The sequence below is a fragment of the Podarcis tiliguerta genome, assembly GCF_965153285.1.
Source record: "Podarcis tiliguerta genome assembly, chromosome: 14".
Classification (NCBI taxonomy): domain Eukaryota; kingdom Metazoa; phylum Chordata; class Lepidosauria; order Squamata; family Lacertidae; genus Podarcis; species Podarcis tiliguerta.
In genome coordinates, this window is record NC_139547.1 from 14,120,997 (window position 1) to 14,141,795 (window position 20,799).

Consider the following 20,799-nt stretch of genomic DNA (forward strand, 5'->3'; position numbering starts at 1 on the left):
TCTTTCAATATCTGAAGAATAAAGTCTGGGTTTGATATTATTACATGAAGGCTTCTATCTAGAGGACATGGAGATCACTGACTCTTTAAAATGTAGCAGACTTGTTCCTTGGAACATCTCGTTCTTAATATGATGCTGTTTCTGAATGGCACCATTTGCAAAAGAGATAAAAATATTGCCTATGGCTTCAGTGAGAGCAGGGCAGGCCTGAATTACAGAACAGTCTTCTCCATTACCAGGAAAATGGTTTTCTTGACAACCACAGTTAATTTGCTGTGCTGGGTACAGACGCATTGAGTTTTTAATGGGTGACTTAAAAGATAATAGAGAAGAAGAGGTTGGAAAGGGTAGTACTAACATATAGGGAAGGACGTGGGTGGTGCTGTGGGTTAAACCACAGAGCCTAGGACTTGCTGATCAGAAGGTCAGTGGTTCGAATCCCCACGATGGGGTGAGCTCCCGTTGCTCGGTCCCTGTTCCTGCCAACCTATCAGTTAGAAAGCACGTCAAAAGTGCAAGTAGATAAATAGGTACCACTCCGGCGGGAAGGTAAACGGCGTTTCCGTGCGCTGCTCTGGTTCACCAGAAGCAGCTTAGTCATGCTGGCCTCATGACCTGGAAGCTGTACACCGGCTCCCTTGGCCAGTAAGGCGAGATGAGCGCCGCAACCCCAGAGTTGGTCACGACTGGACCTAATGGTCAGGGGTCCCTTTACCTTTTACCTTTAACATATATTACCATCAATGCGGCAACAGGAAACATTGGGATGTTGTGTTTGAACCCTTGCTTACATGAGCTTCACAGCTTTCATGTGTGTGTGTTTCCCCCCACAAAAAGGTCATGAGCATGGTTTCAGGTTTTGGTCCTTTAATCACTGCCGGAATATTTTCTGCAACCCTGTCATCAGCCCTCACTTCGCTTGTTAGCGCGCCCAAGGTTTTCCAGGTAAGGCCAAAAGCACAATCTCTCTTGTTCTTTGTTTTTGTGTAATCAGTTGGTCCACATGCATGAGAATGCCTTGCACAACTTTTTTTTAAAAAAGCTTCCTGCCCATATCCTTGGCTGCCACAACACTGAACCAGCTGGGTCTGATACACAGAGTTAGGGCAATGAATGGTTGCCACATGGCAGTTGTTGCGGGCTGAACAACTTGAACAGATGCTGTACCTATTTGATGGCCAGCCAGATCCAGGTTTACAATAAGGCACTCTTGGAAAAGATGTAGGCTTCCCACCCCACTGTGATGAAATTGAGAGCCAATTTTTACATTACCAGAACAGTGTGCTTTTGCCATTGCTGCATAGTTGCATCCCATACCATGGCAATTTCTGAAACCAATTATGCTGGCTCCCAGGAAAGGGCAGTGCTGGAGTTAATGTGTCATCTATCCCTCCCACCCATCCCTGTGTTTTACATTTCACATTTGAAGTACAGTGGTACCTCGGGTTACATACGCTTCAGGTTACATACGCTTCAGGTTACAGACTCCGCTAACCCAGAAATAGTGCCTCAAGTTAAGAACTTTGCTTCAGGATGAGAACAGAAATCGTGCTCCAGCAGTGCAGTGGTAGCGGGAGGCCCCATTAGCTAAAGTGGTGCTTCAGGTTAAGAACAGTTTCAGGTTAAGAACGGACCTCCGGGACGAATTAAATACTTAACCCGAGGTACCACTGTAACTTTTCTGTTGCATTCAACAAACCCAACCCTACCTTTCTGAACTAAGTTCTGCTCTTTTGACAGGCTCTCTGCAAGGATAACATCTACCGAGCGCTCCACTTCTTCGCCAAAGGATATGGCAAAAACAACGAGCCAATTAGAGGATACGTTCTGACGTTCATCATTGCCATGGCCTTTATTCTTATAGGTGCGTATATCACAAATAGCACTTTTTCACTAATAGCGCCCCCTGCCCTTTATCAACCCTAAACCTCCTTTGGAACCATATCATAAAATGCTATTTTATTCATATATATATATATATATATATATATATATATATATATATATATTCTTTGTTGAGTTTTTAGTTTAATTAATTGTTCAGATTTTCCATTCTTTCTTCAAGACAGATTAAATTACACACAAAAATAACCAAAATAATTCGACATCTAATAATACTGTCACATTAATTCTTAAGCCTTAAAGTCTTAGATTCTTTGAATATGACTTCCCTCCACCTCATTGCGGCTCCTTACTTCTTCATTATCTTTATGGCTATGTCCTTATTTTCCTTTAAATCACTTATCTTACATAGTATACATTATATATCTGTTATCTTTATTGGCAAATTTTAATCGGAACACATTAAAGTTTTTGTTTGGGAACAATGTTTTCCCAAATACCTTCTGTAACAATCCCGCTCCCTTAAAAAAATTTTGTTTGATTGATTCCTGATTACCTCTGTCATTTTTGCTAGTTCCAAGTATTCACATAGTTTAATTTGCCATTCTTCCTTCATAGGGATTTTCTCCCCCTTCCAATTTTTAGCAGTCGGCATTCTCGCTGCTGTTGTTGCATATGAGAAAACCCTCCTCTTATCATTTGGAATGTCAATTGTCAAAATGCGTTAGAAGAAAGGCTTCCATTTTTTTCACAAATTTTGGTTTAAATATCCCCCCCCCCCCAAAAAAAAATAATTTGTTCACAACCCCACCACTAGAAAATGCTATTTCAACTGTTAGGCTAAACAAGCAAACAAACAGAATCACCACCTATTGCAAGGAAAAGGCATACGTATAAAAAGGAAGGGCATACATTTTTTTGTTGACATTGATTGCTAACGCATATTCTGCTCAGAGCTTTGATCAAAGTCAGGAGAACTGCTTGAGATTAGCCTGCTAAAGTCCTTTCTTAAGCCACGTTCACAACATACATTTAATGCACAACGTTACCACTTTGAACATCTTAACGCCACATGCACCCACCTGACCACTTCAATCGGTGGAACTGTCGCTTCTACAGGTGCCACACCTGTTCCACACTTGTAAGAACCAGGTCATAACCTACATCACCACTTTCTGACAAGCAAGTCCAAGCGCATGTTCCCCAGCTCTGTCCTTGGTTATCACCTACTGGTGATGTACCAGAGTTGCTTCAGACAGCACAAAATAATCTTCTGCTGGTTTGTGAGCAGATACATCCAGTGCTTTTTCTCAGGGGGGGGGGACGCCGGGGGATGCATACCCCTAAACATTTTGTGAATCTTTGTACTTTTGTCCATTTACTGTATTTATTTCCCCCGATTTGAACTATAAAATGGTGATTTTCTTGAGTCAAAATGAGAGCACCCCTAAACATTTTTTGAGGGGAAAAGCACTGGATATATCCTAATGGAGAGACCAGTAAACATAATTGGGCTAGGGAAATGAGGACACAAAGACTCCATTGGACATATACTGAAAAGTCGCAGATCCATCTCATTTTAGATAAATAAGGCTTGCATAATAGAGCTTTAAAGGCCTAGGGTGCCTAAGACAAGTAGGAATTCAGACAGCGGCAAAATCCCCATTATCCAACAGGAATAGCAGGCAGGCAGGCAGCTGAATAGAGTGAAACAAGTGAACCCAAGGAAGTTTTTTGTTCTCGTAAAGGTTTTGTTTGATGTCAAAGTCGCTCAGTATCTGCAGTTTCCTCAAGGAGCTCAATACCTTAAGAAATCAAGCGATTGCCCTTCAAGGCACTTTCCCCAATGTAGCATAAGTCTCGTTTTTGAAAAACCTGTCTACACAAATCAAAGGCCTACTGTTCCAAACCATTAGCACAGCGAATTCAACTTGCCTTCATATCAGGTTCACAGTACTGATTCCTGGGAGATTTCAGCTGCAATCCTTCTCATTTGATCATAACCGATCCCAGCTTGTAATGTTTCATTTTGTACCTGGCTTCCTATTTTGAATACATGATGCTTTGTCACTGCACAAAAGAGGCTTTTTGATCTAGGTGCACCCCATGTCAACTCTCTTCTAAGGAGAATGCTAACAAAACAAAAAAAAGCCTTGACAATCCTTACGTATTTAAGAAATGCATTGTCATCCCTCCAACATTTCTCCGATGAAAATAGGGACGTCCCATTCCATAATAATGATTTTACTATTTATACCCCACACATCTTACTGGGTTGTCCCAGCTGCTCTGGGCAGCCTCCAACTTACATAAAAACGTAATAAAACATTAAACATTTTTTTAAAAAACTTCCCTATACAGTTGTACCTTGGTTCTTGAATGGAATCCATTCCAGAAATCCGTTCAACTTCCGAAAACATTCAAAAACCAAGACGTGGCTTCTGATTGGCTGCAGGAGCTTCCTGCACTCAATCGGAAGCCGCAGTAGCTGTGTCAGATGCTTGGCTTCCAGAAAATGTTCGCAAACCGGAACACTCACTTCCGGGTTGCAGCGTTCGGGAGCCAAAACGTTAGACTCGCAAGGCGTTCGAGAACCAAGGTATGACTGTACAGGATTGCCTTCAGACGGCTCGGGAGTCATCTGACTCCATGCCCTCCAACATTTATCCAATGAAAATAGGGACATCCTAAGGAAAAGTGGGACATTCTGGGATCAAATCACAAACCGGAATCAGGGACGTCCCTGGAAAATAGGGGCATTTGGAGGGACTGCATTGGATGTAAAACTAACTCTGGTACAAAATATTTCTGCCCCAGATTCAGAGTTTAATCATGATTTATTCATGTTTCACCTTTTTAAAAAAAAAATCCCCAAAATAAAAATATACGTAAAATACACAATGTGTGTGTGTGTGTACACACACATATGTACGCATTTACTGCTGTTAAATTTATTCATCAAATATTATTATACACACACATATGTACACATTTACTGCTGTTAAATTTATTCATCAAATATTATTGCTGTTAAATTCATCAAATATCATAACAATACAGTAGTTTCTAAACTGGTATGTAGTTCCTTTGCGTGCTGCTGTGAAGCAACCCTCCTGAACATTTCTCAAGGGATATGCAGGAAAGTGTGTGTGTGTAAGAAGACATTGAAGACACACCAGACATTGCACTAATGCACTTTGTTAATTCAGTTATGTAGCCTTGCCCAACCAAATGTATTCCAAATATTATTGGGCCGCAGCTTCCACCATCCCTTACCCTTGGCCATGCTGCCTGGGAGTCCAAAATGTCTGAAGGCCACCAGTTAGGGAAAGCTGCAATAATGCACACCTTAAGGGAGCAAATTCTCAGCAAACAACCATTCCCATAATGGTTTGGGTGAAGTCATGACAGTTAACATGGTCTAGGGTAGATACACCTTCAATATAAGAAAAGAAAGTAATTTCCACCGCCAAGATACCTAGTGTACTGGAGTTTTTCCGAAGACGAAAAAGCAGATAATGAATGGAATTGTCCATTCTTTACACACCTTATCCCAAGAACGGGAAAACTGTGGCCCTTGAGAATGGGAAAACTGGCCTCCAGCTTCCAGCAGTCCCAGTTAGCAGACTCCAATATCTATTTTATATGTATATAATATTTTTATTTGATTTTCAAAAAGAGAGAAAAAGAAAAAAGAAAAAAAGAAAATAGACATACATAAAAAAAGTACAAAATCCAAATATCAAGATTGCTCTTAATCTCCCGACTTCGCCCCATCCCATCCATGGGTCCTTTTGATTCTATTTTCAACTGCATATCAATACTTCTCCAATTTTTCATCTTCCTAAGTTATCTAAACATTCTGTTACATTACAAGTGTATTTTAAATCCTGCTGATGTTTTGACCTGTTTACAATGATTTTGTATATACAGTGGTACCTCGGGTTAAGTACTTAATTCTTTCCAGAGGTCCGTTCTTAACCTGAAACTGTTCTTAACCTGAGGTACCACTTTAGCTAACGGGGCCTCCTGCTGCCGCAGCGCCGCCGGAGCACGATTTCTGTTCTCATCCTGAAGCAAAGTTCTTAACCTGAGGTAATATTTCTGGGTTAGTGGAGTCTGTAAACTGAAGTGTATGCAACCTGAAGCCTATGTAACCCGAGGTACCACTGTACATTATAAACATTTCCCATTTTTTTTTAAATTTCTGCTCTTCTTGATTCCTGAGCTTCCCAGCTAATTTTGCCATTTCATCAACTTGATAGACCCCAATATCTAAAACCGACTCTCTTCAGATACCTGCACAGCTAACATCTAGTTTGTGATTCTTTTCCCCCTACAGCTGAGCTGAACACCATTGCTCCCATCATCTCCAACTTCTTCCTGGCTTCGTACGCGCTTATCAATTTCTCTTGTTTCCATGCATCGTATGCAAAATCTCCAGGTTCGTGTTTCATTTTCTATTTTCTGCTCTATCTATCATGTATGTCGTATTTCAAACCATTGTGCTGTTAGGAGAAAGTGGTCCTGACACTAACATTATGACGGCAACTTATTGCCTGTATTGCACACTTTAGCCAATTTCCAAAATAATGTATAGAAGTCCCCGGTGTAGGCAAGTAACCTGAGTTTGTGGGAAGATAGCCCAGAAATTCACCGTTGTGGTTTTTTTTATTATTATTTGTGTATAAATTGCAACAATCGTTTTCCTTCTTAAAAAGAACTTCTGGCAGATTTGTATTGCATTTGCTGAAGACAAAATATTTCACTACTTTAGAAGAAAAACATCCCACTGCTTTATAGCCTAACCTGATATATTGTGAGATAAGCTTTAGTGGACATCTATTCAATTTATTTAGATTGATAGAAATGACTAAGAAGACAGAAAGGGAATACCGAGGTTGAACAACTTGTGGTCTACCAAGTGAAACACGGCCACAACAGCCCACATTCCCCTCAGTTTATTATTTAACCATGCTTCTCCGTCAAAGGTGCTAAACAAAATATCTTAAAAGAAAATAAATTAAAGTTTTGTATTCAAGACGTTACCCCACTAAATCCAGTCAACAAAATTAGTTTATTAAACACTGGGAAGATTATCCTACAAGCTGGTGAACAGCATTGGATGGTAGGCAACAAGTTATATAAACTTTTCTCATATGGTTTTTGGTACATCTCTAGAGGCCTGGAAAAGTCCGGGGGGGGGGGGACGGAAAAATGGAGGGACAGGTTTTTTCCATTTTTTCCCAAAGCATTTCCCCCCCCCTGGAAATATTGGGGGGTGGAATATTCAAACGATATCAAACTGTTTTTTCTTTCTTTCAATTTTTCTAGAAAAAAACAGCTTTGGGGGGGAAACGGGGGGAAACCTGGGGTTTTAAAAAAAAATTCTGGTTTCTCTAATTATATCCACATATGCCAAAACAAAATGTCCTCTTAATTTTTGTGAACTGAGACTTGAAAGCTGAAGAAAGAAAAAGGGAAAATGAGAGAAAGGGCTAGTGTTCTCTCTCTCTCTCTCTCTCTCTCTCTCTCTCTCTCTCTCTCTTTCTCTCTAGTTTTTAAGACTAAAGTCTAGTCTTGTAAAGATTGGAGGAGGTGTGGATTGTCACAGCCCACTGCAAATCAAAGAAAGGTGGAGGAAATTATCCAATCCGAAGGTGCAAGAAAGAGATTGAACTTTTAAGTTCAATACAGTTGTTTTAAGTTTAATACATTATGACTTTATCTTCCATTAGTTGATTTTATCTTCTTCTTTTTTTACTGTTAAGTTTTTAGTTGAGAAATTATCCATTAAAAATGTATCAGTTAAATGTATATGCTTTGCATATTGCCAAACCTCAATATCGGTGCCTTTTTGACATACCACAATGCTATTCCATAAGACCTGTTTAATAAATGGCAGCTACATATCATTTTTAGAAGAAAAGGCCGTCACTCAGATTTTCTTTTTCAGTGGCTGTTATAATAGTGATCCACCACAAAGGAAATAAATAAAGTGTGCCCTTTACTTGCATCCTCTCCTTGCCAATTCAGCGAAAGCCAGAGCTTACAGCTCTACTTCCCTTTTAGTCACAGACAAGCTGCAAATCGCTTGTTATACCACATGGAGACATTTATTTCAGCTGCAGAGAAACAAGCTCTCATCTTTCCAGCATGGGTGAAACCACAGTGGTGGCATAAATATATATCTTAACTCTGTTCCCATCAGTGCTCATGCTGCTGCCTGATCAGAGTGCAGGTTTGAAAAGACAGGCTTCCCCTAATTATCTGCAGAGCAAAACAATTGCAGACTGGGCCCAGCCCGGCAAGAACCCCAGGACCAATTACTATATATCCTCCAAATGCTATTGGTACACTGGTACCTTGGTACTCGAATAGCTTGGCTCCCAAACAAATAGGCTCCCGGATGCCGCAAACCCAGAAGTGAGTGTTCCGGTTTGCAAATGTTTTTCGGAAGCCGAAAGTCCGATGCGGCTTCCAGTGAAGCTTCTGCAGCCAATCAGAAGCTGCACCTTGGCTTTCAAATGGTTTCGGGAGTTGAATGGACTCCCAGAACGGATTAAGTACAGTGGTACCTCGGGTTAAGTACTTAATTTGTTCCGGAGGTCCGTTCTTAACCTGAAACTGTTCTTAACCTGAAGCACCACTTTAGCTAATGGGGCCTCCTGCTGCCGCTGCGCCGCCGGAACACGATTTCTCTTCTCATCCTGAAGCAAAGTTCTTAACATGAAGCACTATTTCTGGGTTAGCGGAGTCTGTAACCTGAAGCGTATGTAACCCGAGGTACCACTGTAATTACAAAACTATGCAAATATAGTTTGACACCAATTGATTTTTATTTTTTATTTTTTAAGTATACAGTTGTACCTTGGTTCTTGAACGGCTTAGTTGTCAAACAAATTGGCTCCCGAATGCCGAAAACCCGGAAGTGAGTGTTCCGGTTTGTGAATGTTTTTCGGAAGCCAGACATCTGATGCGGCTTCTGCAGTTTCTGATTGAGTGCAGGAAGCTCCGGCAGCCAATCAGAAGCTGCGCCTTGGTTTTCGAACAGATTCAGGAGTCGAATGGACTCCCAGAATGGATTAAGTTCAAGAACCAAGGTACCACTGTAATAGAGTGGATGACATCTCTAGGAACAACCTCAAAGTATATTTCCTCCTACAGCTGCACATGTGTTCTGCTAGCAGTTCTTTCCATTGGCAAGCACAACAAACAAGACTTAAAGGGTAAAGGGACCCCTGACCATTAGGTCCAGCCGTGACCGACTCCGGGGTTGCGGCGCTCATCTCGCTTTATTGGCCGAAGGAGCCGGTGTACAGCTTCCAGGTCATGTGGCCAGCATGACTAAGCCGCTTCTGTCGAACCAGAGCAGCGCACGGAAATGCTGTTTACCTTCCCGCCAGAGCGGTACCTATTTATCTACTTGCACTTTGACATGCTTTCAAACTGCTAGGTTGGCAGGAGCAGGGACCAAGCAACGGGAGCTCACCCCGTCGCGAGGATTCGAACCGCCGACCTTCTGATCAGCAAGTCCTAGGCTCTGTGGTTTAACCCACAGCGCCACCCGTGTCCCTAAACAAGACTTGCACTCTTGCTATTTCACACTCTACAATAACAACTTGGGGAGTAAGGGCATGTCCTCATGCAAACACAATACATAAATTTAATAAACAAACAAGACCATTAATCTCGTAGGTACAGTTTCCATTTTCTTGGCCTTTCTTAATATTGACTTAGTCCATTTGTGATTTCTGCAGGTTGGAGACCTGCTTTCAGGTATTACAACATGTGGGTGTCCCTTTTCGGAGCGATTCTGTGTTGTGGAGTCATGTTCGTCATCAACTGGTGGGCAGCTGTCATCACGTACGCTGTCGAGCTCTTTCTTTATATTTACGTGACGTACAAGAAGCCAGGTAAGGCAGGGCGGAAAAATAAGAGAGATAATGCTTAAGAATGGAAGACGGGGGGGGGGGATCTGGTGTGTAAAACTCAAGGATGATAAAGTCTTGTGTCAAAATGAGATCCCCATAATTAGAGAATCTTGTTTACTGTTGAAATGTTTCACAACTACTCTTTTTGCTATAAAAAATAGACTCTCTACTCCCTTCTACGAGACTGAGGCAGGTCCATGTTTAAATATATGAACTTGTTGCCATAATTTCAAGATAATTATAAGCAGATATATAAAGGACTCCTGACCATTAGGTCCAGTCGTGACCGACTCTGGGTTGCAGCGCTCATCTCGCTTTATTGGCCGATGGAGCCGGCATACAGCTTCCGGGTCATGTGGCCAGCATGACTGAGCCTCTTCTGGCGAACCAGAGCAGCGCACGGAAACGCCGTTTACATTCCCGCTGGAGTGGTACCTATTTATCTACTTGCACTTTGACGTGCTTTCAAACTGCTAGGTTGGCAGGAGCAGGAACCAAGCAACAGGAGCTCAGCCCGTCACAGGGATTCGAACCGCCGACCTTCTGATCGGCAAGTCCTAGGCTCTGTGGTTTAACCCGCAGCGCCACCCGCGTCCCAAGCAGATATATACTTTAGAATATAAAAGGATGATACAGCTTTAAATTTTCCCCTAATCTGCCTCCATTCTCCTGCTCTTCCTTATGTGCGTTTAATCCAGCCCCAGTAGAAACACACACACACACACACACAGAAACATGTATTCCAAAAAATACTTGGTAATATTATTCAATCCTATTTCAGATTCCTAATCCTATCTGCCGGGTGGCTGCTGACACTTTCATCTGACACTTTCTGTCTCCTCAAGGAGACAGTTCATCAGCTTCTGAAAAACTGTGTCTTTAAACAAATGAGGCTTTTATGAACAGGACAGCACAGCTCTTCCTTTGCAGAGCAACACATCAGCTAAAACCACCTGTTCTCTTTGTGCTTTTAACCTAGAAGTCTTTGTGCTACATTTTCACAAAATGTACAGTACAAAAGCACTTATCCAAATGAACAAAGGGCAAAAAAACCCCCCTTCTGTCTGAATAAGTATGTATTTGCAAGATAAATAATAGATGATGGTGGTTGCTTCTAATACTTCTTTTTCAGACCTGCGATAATTTCCACGAGTCTCTGTTTTCCTGTAAAAACAACATATTTCTAGCTATCACGGAAATACTACTGTCATGTGTCAGGGTCACACAAAACACGAAAAGCAAATGGAAAGCCATCACTACACACACACACACTCTCTCTCTCACACACACACACAAACATCCCCCCATTTCCTTTACAAATGAAATTAGGTAGTTGAGTGCCTCATAGTCTGAAAGCAACATCAATCTGAGGCCACTCAAAAACAAGATTTTTCTGCATACTTATGGGACTCTCCTAGGTAATCAGAATTTATCTATCTGTATCTATATCTGTATTTAACCTGTAATTAACCTGTATAGCTATATCTATTACCTATGAGCTTCCAGGAGCTGCAGAATTTGGGAGGCAGTGATAAGAAAAGTCGGGACTAACATAGTTCATTGACTGAAAAACAAACTTCTGCGTTCAGAGTGAATGCTAAAGCTAAGAATTTCTGATTGTGCTTCTTCCTTTTGTTCACCTTAGGGAAACAGGAGACATTCTCCTCCCCAATCACAGCTCGGCTAAAATCCCGAATGCCTTCGTTGTTTTTTATTGATGGCTCTTACTTCTGCCTCAGGTGGTAGGAGGGTCTAAAGACTCTGAAAATCAGGCAGTGTCGTGGAAGGCTTGGAGGAAAAACCCAGTTAGGAAGCTAAAGAAGAACTTCATTGTCCCTATTTTTCTAATAAGAACACAGCAGGGAGAAGAAACGCCCAACTCCACTAAGATGCAATTAATTACAGTGCCTCCTATTGACTAAATTATATAATGGCACTATCAACGCAGGCAAATGGCATGAATATAGCAATTAATTCTATGGATGAGGGTGGCTCTGCCATGCAATGTTTTAAAAAAAGGAACAGAAAATTCAGGATGAATTGGCTTGCTTGAGTCTGTAAGTCCTTCCGCTGGCAGGTGAAGACTTTCTTGCTCCAATAAGCTTTTGGGAACTGACTGCTTTTAATGAAAGGGCTGCTGCTGTGCTGTTTTTATTATAATTATGGGTATGGTTTTTATAAATTTTCTATATGCATGTTGTAAGCAGCCTTAAGTCCTGCCAAGGTAAACATAACTATATTATAATAATACTGTTTATAATATCCTGGAGGTGAACCTGCCGTGAAGCTTTCTTTCCAGATAAATCACTCCTCATGCTATGCAACAGTAAGGTGATTGGGTCTGGGACTGGCAGCCAACCCGTATCTTGAACCCACTGTACAGTAAAAGGCGGATGTTCTGTTCTTTGCCTCTGGGAGTCACGGGGCAAGGCAAGTTGGTTGCTGCAGCACCATGGAGAGCTCCTAGTGAGCTACCTTGACTCCTTTGGGCATAAGGGCAGGATATATGGTAAATTTAGTAAAGGACCTGTCCTAAGCTTTACACCTTTTGGATAATTAAAAGTAAAGGTAAAGGGACCCCTGACCGTTAGGTCCAGTTGCGGACAACTCTGGGGTTCTGGCGCTCATCTCACTTTACTGGCTGAGGGAGCCGGCGTACAGCTTCCGGGTCATGTGGCTGGCATGACTAAGCCGCTTTCTGGCAAGCCAGAGCAGCGCACGGAAACGCTGTTTACCTTCCCGCCAGAGCAGTACCTATTTATCTACTTGCACTTTGATCTGCTTTCGAACTGCTAGGCTGGCAGGAGCAGGGACCGAACAACGGGAGCTCAACCTGTTGCGGGAATTCGAACCGCTGACCTTCTGATCGGCAAGCCCTAGGCTTTGTGGTTTAACCCACAGTGCCACCAACATCCCTATTTGGAGAACTAGAGGCTCCTAAATGGCCAATCCTTCTCCTTTATTCCACGATTTCCTGCTTGGCACACTCCCTGTGCTCTTGGACTAGCAGGGTACTATGTGACACATTAGGTGCCTCAGATCCTGGCTCTGGTTCTGTGCGCTCAGGTGCTATGGTAACAGGCTCAAAACAAGAAAGCCAAGGTGGCTTCTTAGCTAGTGACATGGTAGCCTCAGTGTTCTGGTCACTGCTATTCCAATTCACTCTCTCCCCCTGTCTTTTCCTTAAGTACTGCATGGTTTGCAACGTATTCACACTTACCTGTGAATGTCAGTGGGAGTTACTTCTGAGTAGTCATGCACAGGCTTGTTCTTTAAAATCATTCCTTGAACTACAGTAAACCACACTAAGTAGAAAGATCTGCTAGAAAGCAAAGATGTTCTCTTTTTAAAAAGTGTTCTGCTATTAGAAGTTTCTTTAAAGTAAATGCACTGAATTTGTTCACCATCCTACATACAAAACTCAAGCTCTTCCCATGGTTGTCAAGAAAGGATGGCTGGAAAAAATGAATGATGATACAATATGAAATATTTTTTTATCCACAACAGATGTAAATTGGGGTTCATCATCACAGGCGGTATACTATATTAATGCCATTGACTCTGCATTGGAATTAACTACGGTGGATGATCATGTGAAAAACTTCAGGTAAGGTCTCTGCTGGATGTGAGTGGTTGCTGAGCATGTATGCACCACCAAACTTAATGTACCTCTTTCCACCTTCACAGGCCTCAGTGCATAGTATTAACTGGAGAACCCATGACGAGACCAGCTTTGCTAGACATTGCACATTCATTCACAAAGAACAATGGTCTCTGCATCTGTTGTGAAGTATACACGGTAAGCTCAATCAACGTGTGCTAAGGAGTGCTTTACAGAAAATGGCTGCCCCCATGAAGTCAACTTGAAATGGGAGCTGCTCTGGGTGGAAATTTAGGTCTTAATCAGAGGCTTGGAGACAGCATCTGCTCTGCACACAGATGCATCTCCAGGTAGGCCTGGGGATATCCTGTCTCAAACCCTGGAGTTGCTGCCATTCTCATAGACAGTACAGTGGTACCTCTAGTTACGAACTTAGGTCCGTTCTTAACCTGAAACCATTCTTAACCTGAGGTACCACTTTAGCTAATGGGGCCTCCTGCTGCCACCACCGCGCAATTTCTGTTCTCATCCTGAGGTAAAGTTCTTAAACTGAGGTACTACTTCCGGGTTAGTGGAGTTTGTAACCTGAAGCATTTGTAACCTGAGGCATTTGTAACTCGAGGTACCATTGTACTGAGCTAGATGGACCAATCACCTGACTAGTATAAGGCAGCTTCCTGTGTCCATATGTTCGTGATGTGGGTTGCCCCCACACTGTCACAAAACATTATCGTTGGTAGTTTGCAGAAGCACAGTCCCAGTCCAATTGCTGTGCATGAAGTGCTTGCTGTGTGGATAGTGTTGCCATATTTCAAAAATTGTTAAGTTTTTGGGGGGAGCAAACTTGCATTGTTGAGCTTTTGGGGAGAAACCTACCCCAAAAATAGTTATTTTAAGCTTTTTGAGATGATTCCGCTGCTTTTTCCAATGTGTTGCCATACGTTGCCATACATCCGGGTTTTCCCTGACATTTTGCCGATTCGGCAAAATCCCCCCCCCCCCCCGACACCATTTTTACACCTGAATTTTCCTGATGTATGGCAAGCACCTGCCAACAAGGGCATGTCAAATAGCCTACAGGTATATTTTTAATTTCAATTTGGTTTGTTGAAAATATTGCAATCTTACCTTCTTGACAAGGGCCTCACAAAGGAGCTTTCATGACCAATGTCCGAGACAATATACAAAGCGAACAAACTATTTAACTAAATACAACCATGAACCACAAACAAAGCATATTTGAATGCTTCAGAAAAAGACCGCTCAACCCCAGAGAGCCCCAAACGGGGTTAGTAAGTCAAGATGGGTTTTATATGATGCGGGCTTAAATGCTAAATTTTCCTAATTTTAGAATACACTCTGGAATAAAGAAAAGGTCAATAGCCATCTGTTTTGGAGACTAGTGTGGTACTTGTTGTTGTTTTCACAGATATTAGACTCAAGTTCAAATAGCAGGGCAGTTTCAGCAAGTTTCATGAGATGCTCTTTTTCATGAGATTGTTCCTAAATAATTAAAACAGGGTAGGATTGTTGCACAGTCCAAAGCGGGAGCTAGATGCTCTTGCTCCACCCAGCTGACCTACACAGCTGAAGCCAATGGAAGTTTTATTGCTTATTCCAGTGGGGACACATAATTAGGATTTATAAGAGTTTCAGATCAGCAAGCGGGTTTTTTGGGGGGTGTTGATATATTTTTATTTCTACCAACATTTAACATAAGCATGCTGTGCTAGTGTAAGCATTTTAGCTGGTTCCTTCCTTCTTTAGAGATTTAATGCAAGCTTAGTTTCCTTGGCTAAATAAAAAATGTGACACGATGAACTTCTGAGATGTGTAACTGCGAAAAGGAGAGAGAGATGAAACAGGGGTATTCTGCAAGCAGGACTCCCATCATGCCCAGAAAGACTGCACAATTACACTTACCGTATTTTTCGCTCTATAGGACGCACCGGACCATAGGAGGGGGAGAACAGGGGGGAAAAATTCTCCCCCTCTCTGCTCAGCGCCCCTTCGGCGAAGCGGCAGGAGAAACGGAGCCCCTTCCATTTCTCCTCCCGCTTCGCTGAAGGGGCGCTGCACAGAGAGGGGAAACTCTCCAGCGAAGCGAAGCCTGGAAAGCAAGAGGGATCCCTCTCGTTCTCCAGGCTTCAGGTGGCTATCCGCAAGCCTTTGGAGCGCAGTGGGAACTCCTGCTGCACTCCGAAGGCTTGCGGATAGCTGCCTGAAGCCTCCGGAGCGCAGCGGGAGTTCCCACTGCACTCCAGGGGCTTCAGGCGGCTTCAGCGAAAGCAACGTGAAGCCTCCGGAGCGCCGGGGGAGCTCTCCCTCTGCGCTTCAGAGGCTTCGCGTTGCTATCGCTGAAGCCCAGGAGCCTGCATCCGCTCCATAAGACGCACACACATTTCCCCTTAATTTTTGAAGAGGGAAAAGTGCGTCTTATAGAATGAAAAATACGGTACTTGGGTGTCTTTAAAAAAAAACACCAGCCCAATTCCCGTGTAAAGAATACTACTTACGCTGTACCTGAAAAAAGAATTTATAGTCAAAATCTATGTTGCAAACCAGTTATTCCAATGGCAAATTATCCAATTTGCCTTATTCTGAATTTAAGAATGGAACTAACAGTCAAGGAACCTGGCATGTATTTAAGGCCCATTGCAAAAAGGTCATGCAGCCCCAAGTGGTGCTTTTTGTAGGACTTCCCTGTCTTCCTTAGAAGCTGGGGAAAGTAATGCAATATTCACCTGAAGCTTTTAGTCATAGCCAGCTGCAACTGGGCTTGATGAGCACATGTTTATCTTTTACAGAACAAGGCTGCTGGGAACTGACTTTGTTGTTGTTATTTATTTGATTTATATCCCATTTTTTCCTTGAAGGAGTTCAAGGTAGCATATATGCTTCTCCTCCTCCCCATGTTATCCTCACAACACCCCTGTGAGGTAGGTCAGGCTAAGAGAAAGTGACTGGCCCAAGTTCACCGAAGTTCATAGTTGAGAGGGGATTTGAGCCCTGATGTCTGAGTCCCTAGTCCAGCACTCGATGAATGGACTTGTGAACTAGCTGTTGTGTTGGCACTCACCACTTGGCACTCACCATTCCTAAAACAGGCTGCCATGCCCCCCACCAAATGCCAACTTGTGAACTTTACTGCATAAACACTATGTTAAAAAAAAAGTGGTTTGCCAATTGAAAACAATTATTTCCAGAATGTAGATCATTAGATTGTTAACGGAGTTAACCCCATGCTATTTCCTGCCCCTTGTCAAAGAGCTACGGGGCCCTCTTCTCAAATTATATTTTCATACTTGTTTCTGTCAGCTCTCACTATACCTAAGTGGTGTTAACAGGCTTACCCCCTCCTTGAAATAGAAAATGAGTGATGTTGGCAGCAGGTTTCATTTCAAAAGGTTGAATCTCTGCAGAACCTTTGTGGAAATGTGTGTGTGTGTTTTTTTTTCCCCCTTCCTTGACATTCCTTCCATCCCCCCTCGCAGAGCAGATTCAGTTACTCCTTCAAAATTGCGCTATTGTGCGATGCATAATACAAAGTCCTCTCCCTAATATATTATTGTGTCACGCAGGGCCCACGCAAGCTGTGCGTTACAGAGATGAACAGCGGCATGGCAACCAAGCAGGCCTGGCTGACAAAGAACAAAAGGAAAGCCTTTTATGCTGCAGTGGCAGCCGACAGCTTTAGAGATGGAGTCAAAAGTCTCCTCCAAGTAAGCTCTTTATTTGCACTGCACATGCAATGAGCATGACTTCAAAGCAGCCTCCGTTAGGTGAAGAATTTCTCTTTATTTGTGAAGAATGCTTGTGTAGATGTGGATAACGTCTTGTAAAGGCAGAGTGAATCCTGGAGGCACCCCCCTCCTTCTCTCTCTCTTTCTCTTTCTCTCTGTATTATGGCTTACTTCAGAAATAATTCTGGGTCCAGGCTATGCAGCTATGAAAGAAACTAATCAATGCCATATTAAATGGCCCTGTAGTAAATGGAGATGCCTTAAGGATGTCTCACAAACGCCTGAGACTACCCAAACAAGTTCTATTGCATTACATCTAATATTTTGTGTGTTATAACATCATGCTGCAATTCATTTGTCATACAGCAACAGTTTCTTTATCTTATCCACATTGTGTGGCAGATGTTTATATCGAGAAAAGGAACAAGTGAGGCCCCAACATATATTGCAGTGGCTACAAACACAAACAAGACCTTAAAGTTTTATCTGGAATGTAAGATCTGTGATGGTATCCAAGTCATTAGTTGATGGTGCAGTCTTCAAAGGATAAACATGCACGTTGTGAACTAGTCTTCAACATAATCCTAGATCTCCAAACATATCAGCAGGCTAAAGTTGTGAGGATGTTGTGGGTGACAGGAGAGGATATATTGATTAATATTATCCTTCCTAACTCGCACTAGAAAGTTTCTTTATACAGCAGAGTGCATTTCCCCTTTAGAAGAAGAAGAAGAGTTTGGATTTGATATCCCGCCTTTCACTCCCTTTAAGGAGTCTCAGAGCGGCTAACATTCTCCTTTCCCTTCCTCCCACACAACAAACACTCTGTGAGGTGAGTGGGGCTGAGAGACTTCAAAGAAGTGTGACTAGCCCAAGGTCACCCAGCAGCTGCATGTGGAGGAGCGGAGACACGAACCCAGTTCCCCAGATTACGAGACTACAGCTCTTAACTACTATACCACACTGGCTTTACACAGCAATAAGCTGGTTGCAGACTCATGTGAGTCTCATAAGATAATAAGCAATTCAATCTGGCTTGCCCAGATTGAGATATGTTCTATTATTCCAGTTAAGACCCCTTTGATCCCTCCTAAAAGAATAAAGACACAACAGTCTTGTTCATAAGTAACAAAAAGTAGTTTTAGTCACGATCAGGCAGAGCACAGCATGATCCCTGAAGGCAGGCTTTAGGTTTAAAGTTGCAAATATGTACAAACAGGTTTACCCCATGCGGGCAATAACCTAGGGACTTCTGGCTGACAGTCCAGGTGAAGCAGGAGGCAGGCAGGACAAAAAAGAAGGGAGGTGGCTACATGACTTGGCATTTTACCAGGTCTGGAAAGGTCAGGCCCACCTACTAGTCACATGCAAAAGGAAGGATGCTCCAGGCCAGGAGGAACAGGAAGTTTCGACTGGCTGGACCAAACATTCCCTTGCATGTCCACTCTAGCAAAACCAGGAATGTTGTATTTGACTGCTCCCAGTGGATTACATCCCACAAAAGTTAATAGCCTGCAATTTTGTTTAATTTTCCACTGGCTTGCTCCTCCACAGCCAGCACTGATATATTGTTTACTAGCCTCTTAAGTACCTACAGTCAAGTAGACTTGTGGAGGAGGGATGGAGTCATTTGTTCCCCCCACACTTTAAAAGATGACTTCAGAAGAATGTTATCTCTCCTCCCCATTCCCTAGCTGCACTTCCATGCCAATTGTTAAGGAAAGACCCTTTCCTTCCTCTGCAGCTCGTGCAGACTCAATGTTGACATCTGTCTGTCTTGAGAGACAATGGAAGAGTGTGCCATTGAGGATAAACTCTCCATTGGAGAGTCACAGCGCCTGCTGTGGCTGTAGAGACCAATATGGGAAAGACATGTTTTATTGCAGATGGGGCAGATGATAGGGTTGCCATATCCCCCAAAGTGAAAATCCAATTCAGCAAAAAGATATATCCACCCAGACGCCATTTTTGCAGCCCAATTCACTGGAAAGCCCGGACATATGGCAGCCCTAACAAATGAAGGCATCTGGTTTCACTGTTACAGACACACCATGGTGTTTTTTCACTCTGCACTCCCCCCCAGCAGTCATTCTCCTCTGGTTACTGCTGTGTATACACAATCTGTCTGTCTGTCTCCATACACTGCAGACGTCTGCAAGGGATTCCCACATAGTGGGGTTAATGCTGCCAGCCTTCGTGCCATGTTTGCAGACATCTTTATAATGCAGATTTCGTCTGCCAATGGGCCTGGTGCCTGAAGCCAGCTCCCCATAAAGCACATCCTTGTAGATCATCTCCCGTTCTGCGTACATTACCAAGCCACCGAAGACATCACTGAGACAGAAATGAGAACATGCTGGGAATACTGGCTTGGAAGAGCACGTATTTGTTTCAGGGATGTAACGATCTATCCTTCCTCTGTGAGCCCTCTTACTCGCTTGCATGGAATTTCTGGCTACCTATAGCTACCAGGTGAGCTGTTAAATACACAGCAGCACCACAGGTGAAATCTAATAGATGAAATGATAATAACGCTCATCTTCTTTGTCTCTGTATGGAACTGAATGTTACATTCAAATCAAATACCTTTATTGGCATCACAATATAAAACGTTTCAAATCATTGGGATAATTAAAGGGACAAGGGTGAAGCTGTCGAGAGTTAAAGAGTCACACTGTGGTCATGTGCACTTAGATATTCTGCTATGCTCAGTCTATTTCCCGAAGGGATAGTCCGTTGGGAACCCTTGGGTAAAATTGTGGCTAAAAAGGATGCTACCAGAGCAGTGGTATCTTTGTCCCAATCTGCCAGGAGAACCTCATTTAGCTTCTTCTCGGAGTTGTGGGCTGGAGATCCAACATTTTGCTCAGCATCAGATGGTGAGGTCTACTGTGTAGAGAGCAATCTAAGAGAATGTGGTCCATTGAATCTGGTGCTTCTTGGTTGCAGGCATGCAAACAGGCTTGATATGGAGTATGTGAGAATCCGCCTTTAGTCACTGCAGAAGGGAAAGTATTTAATCTCGCGAGCATAAAGGCTCTTCAATGGGACGGGAGTAGTAAATTCTTTAGGTATTTGGTACAGGTTCCGTAGGATGTTGTGACACCTAAGGAGAACTCTGGAGAACAAGATCTCAGAGTATGAGGTAGCAAGCACTGTCATGGTCATAGAGCCGCTGCTTGATTAATTGGAATATGTGATTTTCGTCACATGCTTCAAGGCTTTAGAGAGCAATGGCCAAACTATGGATTTTGTCATGAATTGCTCTATACCAGGGATGTCCACCTGGCCAACCGTGATCAACTGGTTGATCCCCCAAAAAAGGTCAACAATTTTGACTTTCTTCCCTAAAAAAAGCTAATCAACTATGACCTGACCCCCGCCCCCCAAAAAGGGGGAGATCACTGCCAGTTTTTTGTGAGTAGATCGCAGTCTCTTGGGAGTTGGACGTCCCTGCTCTATACATCTGGATGAGATGCATTCTTCAAGCATAGAGGTTAAGAAGGAGTTAAATGTTGTTCTATAGTGGACTTTCAGCCAGGCCTTGATTGTAGAGAGCCATGCTTTGGTTTCCATCAGATGTTGCCAGTTTCAGCACATAAGGTTAAATAACTTATGCATTTAGGGGCATCAAAGATCTGACATTCTCAGCTAGCCTTTTAAACATTTCCTGGAGCTC

The 20,799-nt window shown here is 42.8% G+C and overlaps 1 protein-coding gene across 2 annotated transcripts in view; it reads left to right on the forward strand.

Annotated features, from left to right (window-relative positions):
- Positions 1-20,799, forward strand: part of SLC12A1 (solute carrier family 12 member 1) — a 76,127-nt gene that overhangs the window by 33,279 nt on the left and 22,049 nt on the right. For both annotated transcript variants that reach the window (XM_083411909.1, XM_083411908.1), the window contains 7 exons: positions 838-945; positions 1,741-1,864; positions 6,185-6,286; positions 9,603-9,758; positions 13,284-13,383; positions 13,464-13,575; positions 16,959-17,099. In XM_083411909.1, the coding sequence (XP_083268035.1) occupies positions 838-945; positions 1,741-1,864; positions 6,185-6,286; positions 9,603-9,758; positions 13,284-13,383; positions 13,464-13,575; positions 16,959-17,099 (843 nt within the window). The remainder of the gene's footprint in view (positions 1-837; positions 946-1,740; positions 1,865-6,184; positions 6,287-9,602; positions 9,759-13,283; positions 13,384-13,463; positions 13,576-16,958; positions 17,100-20,799) is intronic.